We start from the raw sequence: 12,247 nt of genomic DNA on the forward strand, positions 1-12,247 counted from the left end.
GTCAAACTAGTGAGTTCATTCAACAGCTTTAGGAAAACCAGATCAAGTAGGATAGTGCTTTTTTTTTTTTTTTTTCCCTTTTAACATAATTAAGTATCAATGTGCTTTAAAAATGATAATTCAAATTGTGACAAAGGTACCTATTTATTATTAATACATCTCAGATTTTTAGAGGTAGTTATTTCCCAGCAATGTCTGTGCGTTTTCTTTGGTGGTAAAGTAAAAATCTCATAGATTGAAATAGTAATCATTCCAAAAGCATATTGCAATAGTAAAGTTCTGATATATGCAAATAAATCATTATGTGGAAGAAAGGAAATTGGTTTGAGGGAAGCACATCTTATTAATTTTTGTTCATCAGAGTTCACAAAGTGTATAACTTACTCAAAATAATTCTCAAATGATGAATTTTGGTACTTTCTAATTTTCTGAACCTCACCAGAATGCTGTGAAAAAGTATTGATGGTCTAAACCATGCTGCGAAGAAAAATTTATGTGGCTACATATTTCATTAAAAATCATTTATATGGCTACCAAAGTATACACAAAGCATTCTCCCAGACAGCACTTCTCCAGATGTTTTCACCAGTGTGGTTGCAGATTATGATCCCTCCTGTGGGAATTTCAGTACTTCAGCATTCGGGTGGACCACATACCACAGTTTGGTTACAGCCGAAAACATCGCGGCAAAAACATCGCGGACGAAAACGTCGCGGAGAAAACAACGCAAGGCGAAAACGTCGTGCTACAAAACATCGTGGGAGAAAACATCGCAAAGAGAAAACATCGCAGTTCTAAAACATCGTGCTACAAAACATCGTCGTCGAAAATAAAGCGGTTCAAAAACTTCGCAGTTTAAAAACATCGCCGTCGAAAATATCGTGGTAAAAAATAAAGTATCTACAAATCATCGCATGACGATAACATCGCAGACATGCTTTTTTCAGGCTTTAATAACTGTAAATAGATATTCCCATGATTTGTGAGCGCAAGTGATGTAAGGAAGGATAATTTTTACTTTCACATTTTTTTATTAACTAATAAATTTTTGCTGAAAAAATAAGAAGGAAACTTAAGCATGGAAAATTAAATGCAACTTAATAGATTATACTTTTTATGAAAAATTACCAGTAAAAACTTTATAAAAAATGATTTATTAATGGTCTTTGTTAGTTAACTATGTCGGTTTAAAATTCTATTAAGTGCTATAAGTTGCATTAATTTTCTATGCTTAAGTTTCCTTCTTATTTTCTCAGCAAAAATTTAATATTTAATAAAAAATATGAAAGTAAAAATTATCCTTCTTTACATCTTGCGCTCACAAATCATTATGGGAATGTCCATTTACAGTTATTAAAGCCTGAAAAAAGCATGTCTGCGATGTTATCGTCATGCGATGATTTGTAGATACTTTATTTTTCACCACGATATTTTCGACGGCGATGTTTTTAAACTGCGAAGTTTTTGAACCGCTTTATTTTCGACGACGATGTTTTAGAACTGCGATGTTTTCTCTTTGCGATGTTTTCTCCCGCGATGTTTTGTAGCACGACGTTTTCGCCTTGTGTTGTTTTCTCCGCGACGTTTTCGTCCGCGATGTTATCGGCGGACACCCCACAGTTTCTGTTGTCTCTGGTAAAATCTTTGGCGATGTAGCTTTCTGCATGCATACAACATAAAAGGCATCACATGCCTCTCTTTCCTTTCTCGTTTTAGGATTCTGGTGCCAATTTTTTACTAAAAAGATTTATAGGGAAAACAACGGTGAAAAAAAGCCTAGAATTGTGCGTGTCTTGTATTGAAGAAGAAGAATGTAAAACAATAGGTGGTGGTGGATGCATCGTTGAAATAAATTTAAAGGTATGCAAACAAACATCCCTCTCCTAACTCACCAACAAGTTTGCAAATGCTCTTCAAAGTTGCCAACGAGTTCATGACTTTTCAGTGCCAATGAATTCATGACTTACCACATCTGTGGTAAGAGTTTAAATTCCATATATTTTACGGCTCTTGTTAAAGATGGAATTAAAGACAGGAATTTTAATTTAAATATAGGAATTTTAATTTAATAACTTATATTTTATCTTATATTATTATATTTGTTTTCCTTAATGGGAAAGCAAACATAAATATTGGTGCAAAATGTACTTTAAAATATTAATGGTAAAATTTAAATACATTCAAACTGCAATTTGTCACACTAGATCAATCCCATCTTTTTTTTAAAAAAAAGGTAATGAAGTAGAAATAGATAATGGAAATGACACTGTGTATTTTAAAATATCAATGAAAATTTAGGATAATCCAAGCAATGTTTATGTGTCTAAAAAGTATATCCCTTACTACCTAATGCATACTAAAGGTTACTGATAGAATTAACTGACAATAGTTACTTTTAAAACAAGAATAATATTAAGAGCGATTCAAAGGTAATATTTAATTTAATGGACAGTATGCAATGTAGGCATATATATTTTGCTGTAAATTGACTGGCAAATGTTATTCAGTAAAGGAAAAGATCCCACGTGTGCTTTCTCTATATCACTACTCTGATTTAGTCCATCATTAACAATATTTTTCCTGGGATTCCATCTCAGAGTGAAAACTGAGATAAATTTAGGTGTATAATTGTACACTTTGTAATCTTGTTCTTAAAAATGTGGTTGTATCACGATAAAAGATTAATAAACTATGTTAAATATTGTTTTTCCAACATTCCATTAGCAAAATACAATATTGATATAACCCTCTCAAGCAAATAACCCATTTTCCTTCCTTTGTAATGATCCGGTATTTCTCAAGTGTGTATTGCATAAAGTGAAAATATATATTAACATATGAATTAATTCAGTTGTACATAAAATCACCTCTGACTTCTTAACTGATTTTTTTAAAGGATTAAAACATACTCGCTGTACGCCATAAAAGGTTATTTTACGAGAAGTTTTACCACGTGACAAAACAAATGACGTCGAAAGCTCTATGTTACGTCTATATTCTTCTAACCAATAGCAGCGAAGCAGTTCTCACAGCAGGAGGTACAGCGAGCATGTTGAGAGGGTATGGTTGTTTGCATGGATAGTGTCAGAGGCATGGGGGGCCAATCTAAATATACAGCTAGCTGAAACTTCTCTCGTGTAGTTTGATAGAAGGGGAGAGGGTTAGGAGACCCTCGAACCCTTCCCCCCCACACAGCGGAGTGCTAACCCTCAAAATTGGGTTGGACGTAGACGTCCTTGAGGCTCTGGCAACCATTATTCCATGAAATATATAGACAGTACTACAAATGTGAAAAATTAATTAGTAACTGATTTTCTGTCATGTGTAACACTAATATGAACCAGGTTAGTAACTATTCCGCGATAGTAGATATATAAATCCTCTTCGTGTTTTGCATTAATCAATCATTTTGAAAATTAACTATAATTTCTTTTTATATATCTTAGTGGATTAATTTTTTAAAAACCATAAAATACATAAAAAGAAAGCACTTAAATATACAAACCACGAAAAAAAAATCTGCATAGAATACCTAAATGAAACAATACAAGGAATTCATCAATAAAAGTATTTATTTCAATGCAAATAAATGTTAAGTATGAAAAAACAGGTTACTGATACATTAAAGGGTTACTGATACATAAAAATTTTAAACGTTGTACCTTTACTTTTAAATTATCTAGTTATACATTACTTTTAATTTAAAATTTATACATGATCACCGTACTTTTTTTTTTTTTTTTTTTTTGGTTACCGGAATTTAAACACGAATAAAATTATTTCACATTTAAGAAAGGATTGCACGTTGTGAATCATCTCTCTTCTTCAATAACTTTATTTCCTCAGTTTCTTCCACCGGTAAGATATTTAACTTTCAGTCCTTTACTTTGACCACGGGGATGTACGAACAGACACTTAAGCAATTATCAGATCATTTTACATTCAAGAAGAAATAGCAAATTACGAATCATTCAGTTTCATCTTTTTCGATGGCTTTATGTTCTGTTTCTCCCACCACAAAGATACGTTCTAATTCCTTCTCATCCACCTCGACAACAGGCGTCGGATGAATTCTTCTAAGTTTCCGAAATTTTCTTGAAACTGTTTTTCCAACGGCTGTTTCCTGTTGATTCTTAGCGCAGCCATCTTGAGGAACTACGGTTTCTTTCGGACGAAAGATACTGTTTGGTTCAGAACTTCCAGCTTTCACCTTACAGACTGCTGTCGGCCTTATTCTTCTGCAACTATGGATCTTCAGCTTTAATAAGTAATCCACCTCCGCTTTGTAATCTCTTCCAGAATAATTCGGCAAAGGGAATTTTAATACACGTTTTACGTTCCTAATAATTATCTTTTCCATTTCGTCTCTTCTCACAGAGGTATAATGTATCATCTTTCCTTGAAACATACGCTGGGATTTGAACAAACCAATGGCTACATCCTCTCCTGTTTCCAATGAAACAAATGCATGTTGACCGTTTATAAATATGCCACCTTCTGGGATTTGGAAATGCCCAAAAACCTTCCTAATATCTTTATGAGAAGCTGATTCGGGTAAATCTTGTATGTAGATAAAACGTGGAATATCCCTGCAAATGAAAATGCTTTCATAAGGAAATAAACAATGTGAAAATTAATGAGTATGAAGAACATGTACACATAAAATACATTCTTAACGAAATCATTAAAGGAAGATTGCGTTTTCACTCAAGTATAAACATTTAAAAAATATCTTGTACTAAATGAGGTTACTGTAGTAGTTTGAGTGTTATTTCAATAGACATATTCTGGAGCTTGCTTGTATCTCACACATATTGTAAGGATCTTAAGTTTTACTAACGTTTATTTTATTTTAAATCTTTACTATCACTTCTTATTTTCTACTTCCGGCCAGAATTATAAGCGTGAAGGAGTTTATGCAAAGTTGTCTGGCGAACGCCAAGTATTTAAGTGTGGCCTTTTTGCCAAGCAGAAGAGAGGAAGCCGTGAGTTCGAAGCAGGCCGCTTACCTTAGAAGTTACGCAGTTGCTACTTTGCCTTCCAGGCCAGAGGTTTTAATCCTCTTGATAAATTAAACGTATTGTAGTGTTCACAGTCTCTGTGCTACATACGCTTCCTGTTATTATAAGGCCAATCTTATTCTAAAGTTAAATTAGAGTTTAGTTTTATTTTGATATCTTTTAAGTTAGACCCCGAGTGGAGGGTCATTGTATTCCGAAGTACGGAAGTCATTGTATATAAAGAAAAAAAATAAAGGGTTTTGTATACCCTTCGTCTGTATCCTGTCTACTTACTACAATTAGTGAACATAGCTTTAGTAAGTTCTCTGTTCTAGTCAGGTCATTGTATGTTTCCGAAGAAGGTTAGAAGAAACATTGAACCTGATAATATAAGTAGAATTATTTGATCTGTCAGTTATGTTTCTCCAGCTATGTATTTATTAGCTCAAAAGGGCATTAGCTGGAATGGGATATTATTCCCCGCATTTTGTGTAGTCAAGTTTAAACGGCGAATCGCTTTTTTGCCACCAAATATTATCTCCCTGTATTAAATAATGAAAAAATTAAAATAATGAAGAATCTGCATGAATGTACCCTTATATTTTGAAAAAAACGACGGCAATTAGTTATCAAATTCTGAATAACGTAGTCCTCCACCTGAACATAGACACCTGGAAGCCTGAGTTTTGATTATTGTTTATTTCATATTTTCTAATTTTTTTGGGTTATTCAATTATGGCAAAGCACACGAGGCTTTGCCATAATCTAATCTAAAGGGAGGGATGCCTTCGTGGAGGACTTTCTAAGGGAATCTGGCTCGTATACACGTTACACACGGGGAAAAACCACGAAAACGCCCATGCAGCCAGTCCGTTCGCGGGATTCGAACCTCGGACCGAACTACCAGTGTTCAGCGTCTTAACAGCTCGGCCGCTGGTGGATCCTCATATTTTCTAAAACTTTAACGAATTTCTAATTAATCAACTCGATGATCTGAAAGGTTCCCCAACTTATGATTTCAATATCTCTGAAATTGTTGCTCTGCTGCCATTGCTAAGCCTCTTAATATTCAGGGCGGTGGCACAACCTGGAAAATGATCAGCGACGATGGGACCGGATTCGAATACTGAAGAAGGCTTGGATGTTTGTAAATATATAGTACTGTGCGGAATGAGGGCACTCTAAATTTGCGTCTAGCCGAATGTTCCTTCGAGAGGTTGTTGGCAAAGAAAAAAGGGTGGGAGATATTCCGACCCGTCCATCCGAGTGCTCTCCGTCACAATAGGGGGCGCGGAGGTGAGCAAAATCGTGCTGTCCCCTGTATGGTGCTCAAGGCTATTGACAGGCACAATGTTATACTCATTTTGACGATGAATTTTGTCTGCCTGTTCGGATGTTACTCTCAGACAAGTGATATAAGTCACAAAACAAGACACATATTCAAAGGGGTCCTTTTTTTTTATGGGAAGTGCATATGGAGGACTGAAATTACGATTGCTGGTTTCAATGAATGTCTTAGTCTCATGGTCCAACCACATTCACATCAATAATTACACGTATATGATTAAATTTATTAGATTCTGCTTGTAATGGTTGGTTGGATGGAGATTTTTGGCACAAAAACCATGGGGCTTATGTTGCGCCAGACAAAAAGTTGTGTATTTCCAAAACTTAAGATAATAGAGAATACGAGTGGAAATTTAAGACAGGTATGTATAAAACAGCAAGCAATAAGATCAAACACATAAAATTATTTTATGAAAAACCAGGATATTGTTGCGTTATTTTCTGACACCAGTTGTTGCGTTGTTTTCATCCTTTACGTTACGTACGTACGGTGTTTCGAGTGAATAACGACAACAGCACTCGATGAAACATCGAAACACACTTTACTGGCCAGTATTTTCAGGACAATACTGACTCGTTCGTTCTCGGAAACTCCACGTACTCTCGAGACTCTCCACGCTACAACTTGCGATGCACTCGACGACACACAGAGCACAGCTCCCGACTCCTCGGCCCAGTCGTTCCCGGAGCTCAACACACTCTCTCGACAATGCACTAACCGCGATACACTAAGAGACTCTTTCGATGCATTCGACGACCCACTCGGCACTCACTGTCCGGCTGTCAACTCGATCGGTTCCGCACGGGCTGACTGACTGACTAGACACTAACTCTACGCGTACAAGCAGGGTTTATATAGCTTTTGGCTTGTGTTCGAGAATATTCTGGGCTAAAGCGGTAAGAATTCGTTCCAGAAGGTTCTCCATCCGTTCATGCCATATCGCCAAATGTCGCCAAATGGGCGATAGCTCGCCAAATGTGGCAACCCTGCATTTTATGGCAACCTTAAGCCTGCTTTCTGGGGAAGCTATATCACCGTACCTGGACATTTCGTAACAATATGAAATCCATGAAATACAGATAGAAAAATGTATAGTTAAATGATAAATTTTGATGATATGAATAAAACTAGATACGGGGTAGATTTTCTGAAACCCATATTGGTGTTGGTGTTGGTGTATTTAATTATGGCAAAGCACACGAGGGCTATCTGCCTAAGGGGAGGGATGCCTTTCGTGGAGGACTTTCTAAGGGAAACTGGCTCGTATACACGTTACACATGGGGAAAACCACGAAAACTCCCATGCAGCCAGCCCGTTCGCGGGATTCGAACCTCGGACCGAACTACCAGTGTTCAGCGACTTTACCGCTCGGCCGCTGGTGGGCCCGAAACCCATATTGGATTCAGGGCATTCAAAAAATATGGTAAAACTTTGTAGCTTTCAAAAAGTTAAAAAATGTTAAAATGTGGTTCTTTACCAACTAAATCTTTTGCTGAAATTTAACAAGTATACAAATTTCGAAAGCGATTAAAATTTGGACAACCAATTATAAAGTGTTTAACGGTTAAAATAGTGTTGCATTCAGATTATGCTTGTTAATTTTTTTTTAATAAAAATTTTACCCAAAAGTACTTTTACTGAGATCTGTGCTGGTACCCAGAGCCGAGTTTAATCGTGACTTTTTAATTAGGCTTACTCTCTTTAATTCTTTCTCAAAAAGAGATGGAAAAGACTGATTTCTAGTAAATCTGCGGGGTGTCTGCGCACCCACAAGCGCGTCTTGCGTGAAAGCGTCGACAAACGAGGACAAATTATAGGACAAAAGCGCCCTGTAAGTCGACAAACTGCTAATGTTTTGACAAATTTCTGCCAAAAGTTTCTGCCAAAAGTTTTCATCAACAACCAGCACATTTTTACAAGCGACACCGTAAATTACAATAAATAAATACGTAAAGTTTCATATTATAAAAGCATAACAACATTATAAAATGTGAAAATACACATTTATTATAGAGAAGTAAAACATCCGCAACAATAGACTGAGAAATACACACAAAAATGTGATGAGAATAGTTTATGAGAATAAATAAACCTTACCAAAAACAAATATAGGAATCTAGAAATCATACTTGAAAGCTAAATTTCGTTATTTGTCAAAATTTATTTTTTTGTTTAATTTAAAATTGCCAAAATATGAATATTTGCCATTTAAAATTCTGCTGTAATTCGAAGTATATGACTATGACCAGCGATTGCGAAACTCAAGGACGGGTAAGGATTTTTGAGCCACTACGGTTGGTCTACATTATTAACTCTTTGAGTACTGAATTATTTCAAGATTTTTATGCCCATGAGACGGATTTAATTTGTCGCTATATGGATTAATATGTAAAAGTAATACATTTTATTTAGAATATACTTGTGTTGGTGATATAATCAAGCACAGCAAACATCAACGCCTGCTTCTTAAATTCAGATGACGAGTCAGACTCGTCCACCGTTACTTCGTCCAAGTAAACATATGACGAGTCTCACTCGTCAAATGTACATAAAGGGTTAAGGCAAAGCACTCGAGAGCTATCTATGGGGAAGTATGCTTTCTTCCCTTACAAATTTCTATCTAGAACACACAGAAATTATATAAGCTGTTTATTTTCACGCCTGTCGTAATTAATTTACATCTATTCATTACCGTGCACTGGCAACACTCTTTCGCGTGGTCGAACTTGGAATATAGTTCTGACCTGTAACTGTTAAAATACTTAAGAATACTTAGTTTTCATGGAAATGTGTTATCGGATTTTTATTAGATGTTTATGTATGGATATTTAATTATTATTTATTTACAATCTGATTTGTATGAAATGGGAATATACGAATTTATTAAAGAAATATAAAAAACAAAAACAAAAAAGTCATATTTGTATACGCCTACTTTTGGATCATTAAATACTTTGGAAAAAAAAAAAATCTGAAAGTTTTGAGATTTTTTTTGTATTACGCCCAAAGGGGTTTTTTAACGTTTTCTGTGTTACCTTTATTTATTAAATATCATTTTCTTTGCACTTACCCGTCAGAAGTCGCAACAAGAAAAGTTACAAGAGTTGGAACGTGGGGTATCACATACCCAATATTTAAAATACGATAAAAATAGTTTTATTAGGTTTTAAAGCTGTTTTTCTTGTTCTTGTGTATTATAAATACGTGAATAATAATTGGGTTTCAAAAAATTAATTTCCAAAATAATCTTACAGTTAAAATTGCGATAAATGAAAATAATAATAAAAAAAATAAACATCATGCCTCTAAGTTTCATTGCATCTCTAATACACAATGCTTATGTTATTTCTTCACACTTTGAACGAAATACATTCATGCGTTCTTGGCACAGAATGTTTTCACATTTTAAACATTGCATTCACGTTTTTCTGTCCTTGGCGCGAGGGCAATTTATCACATCTTTCATACTTAGTTGTTTCGAATTTCGTGTATTTGTTTTAATTCTTCGTCGAAACTTCTGCTTTTGTTTTGCATGCAGTACGTCAGTTTCTTGGTAATCTCTGATCTTTGTTCAATACTTTTTTTCATTAATTGTAATGCTAAGTCCTTCAAAAACAGACTTCTGATTCTGGTTGGTGGATTAGCAGTTGAATGTAATATAATTCAAGCATTTATTACAGCAGCATTCAGTGCAGGAAAGAAAATTACCATTGGCCACCTCCTTAATATTCTGGCAATTGAATAATTGGTTGACATTTCATCCCCCATACCCACTGCTCCTTTAGTCATATTATTAAAACATACAATTCCTGACGTTTTATTTTCTCCAATAGTATGATCGTTATATAATGTTGAAAGCATAAGAACAGTTTTTCTTTTTTTAGGAACATCAGGAATTAATCTTTTATTTTTTCGAAACCAAAACATTGTAGAGAATATTCTTAGTTTCATCTTCATTTAAGAATATAATGTCAAGTACTTTAAAATCACTTGCCAGTGGAAATATTTTTTGTTACACTCTAGAAATAAATTTCTGAACTAAATATTCAGTCAGAAAAACACTTAAGCGGACAGGCACGTGGGGTGTGTCATACCCCAGTTCCAACAAAATACCGATAAGTTTTTTTCTGAAACACACGGGCAAAGAAAGAGCGGTTCTGAAAGTCAACCACAACTAGAAACTCAGTTACTGAATGTAGCACAAAATTTTAGGTTTACAAGTTAGGAGTATTCCACTTTTATGTAGCGGTGGGCTATGACACACCCCACGCGCTTTCCCGAGGGTTAAAGCCATAAAATTCAATTCAACACCAATATCACAAAAAAAAAAAAAAAAAAAAAAAAAAAAAAAAAAAAAAAAAAAAAAATATTATATCACGTTAAGGAATAAACGTGATTCTCGCATGGAGACCATGTTGTTCAAGTTTTTCTAATTTTTATTCGTAATACATAGATCAGTTAGACTGAAATTTAATCAAAGTATAATTAATCAGGTAGTCCGAAAAATAGAATAAAAAATAAGCTAAACTAGTAAGCGAAAAATACCCGTTACATTCCGAAGTCTAAATATTTGTTTACATAAACATTTATCGCAAGGCCTGTTGGGAAAAAAGATATCAGACAATTGCAAACGCACGATCGCCGTAGATCACATGTTCATTTAATTTTCAACAATTTTCAAAAATGCATCGAGGCAAAATGCCAAAACGAAATTAAGCCCTTCTGGGCAAAGTTCTCCTTCGGGCTAACAAAACGATCGCAGGTAGTTAAATACAGGCACTTATTATATGATAAAATTTGTTACTCTTTCAATTCGAAGTCCAAAAATAAAGCTTCCAGACAGTACGCAGAAAGCAGATTATATACTTGGTTTTAGCATAAATATATCTGACCCTTTTTGCGATCTTTGAAAACTGAATAGAAAGGCAGACGATGAAGGTTTAACTCCTTTCAGAGTAACTAAAATCCTTATTTACATAAACTACACCAATCATTTCTGCGGAATAGACCGAAGGAAAGGTATTCCCTTCCATCTGTAATTGCTATTCTGTAGCTTCGCAATTTTCCGACTTTGTTTCCCAAAATTTGGAGATTAGAGGAAAAGAGATCAAAATCTAATTTAAAAGCCTACTTTGGGCAACAAGCAAACGTTATTGACAAGCCATTCAGAGAAAAGGCTTTTCTCTAAAAATACCCCCTTTAGTTTCTCCTAATTGCCATGACGCGTGCGGTTACAGTTTCCTTGGAAATCGTTTCCTCTGTTGCCACTGTCTCTTAGTAAAAGAAAAGAGCTGGAAACTGAAGTTTCTGGCAGAAAATAATTTGGTTCGGCAGTGTTTGTTCTCCTTCGCAAATCAATTTTAATTAAATCCGAGAGCTCTATCTTTGCGATCAGCGAACATCGTGTTGCTTGTTTTCAAAAGTTACGCGAGACAAAACGTTTCAAGAAACCGCATTTAATGTGACGTTAAATCCAAACTAATAGGAAAGAAAAACCGATTAAATGCAATAAGGAATGCAGTTTTCCACTTTCATTTTCGCCACCAGACAAAATTAAAAAGAGTTTTGAAATACCATTTCTTCCTTTTTGCCAGTGTTGCTGTTATTTTGAGTTAGTTTCCTGCACAACAGTGAAGCCGTAATGCGTTTTCCACCATGGAACGAAAATTACTTCATTTTCTTTTTTAGTTTTCTTTTTGATATTCATCTTGCGCATTCAATTTTGGTCTTTCGGCTACTGAAGAGCGATGATAGCTTTCCAGTTGCTAAAAATAAACCACGTAGTATTTTAGAAGATAAAATTCAGGTTAGAATTTTGAAGTTACGGAGTATTTATTTTAAGCGAGTCAATTCTTTAACCAGTGCCGAGTGAATACTTAAGGTTCAAATTTAGCTCAA

General features: G+C 34.9%; 1 protein-coding gene across 1 annotated transcript in view; it reads right to left on the reverse strand.

Annotated features, from left to right (window-relative positions):
• Nucleotides 1-3,554: 3,554 nt before the first annotated feature.
• Nucleotides 3,555-12,247, reverse strand: part of LOC118181021 (uncharacterized) — a 101,958-nt gene continuing 93,265 nt past the window's right edge. Inside the window, exon 2 of the mRNA XM_035350094.2 lies at nt 3,555-4,589. Coding sequence (XP_035205985.1) covers nt 3,968-4,589 — 622 coding nt within the window. The 3' untranslated portion in view covers nt 3,555-3,967. The remainder of the gene's footprint in view (nt 4,590-12,247) is intronic.

The sequence above is a fragment of the Stegodyphus dumicola genome, chromosome 1, assembly GCF_044657685.1.
Source record: "Stegodyphus dumicola isolate Sdum_Otavi_A_Nest chromosome 1, ASM4465768v1".
Classification (NCBI taxonomy): Eukaryota; Metazoa; Arthropoda; class Arachnida; order Araneae; family Eresidae; genus Stegodyphus; species Stegodyphus dumicola.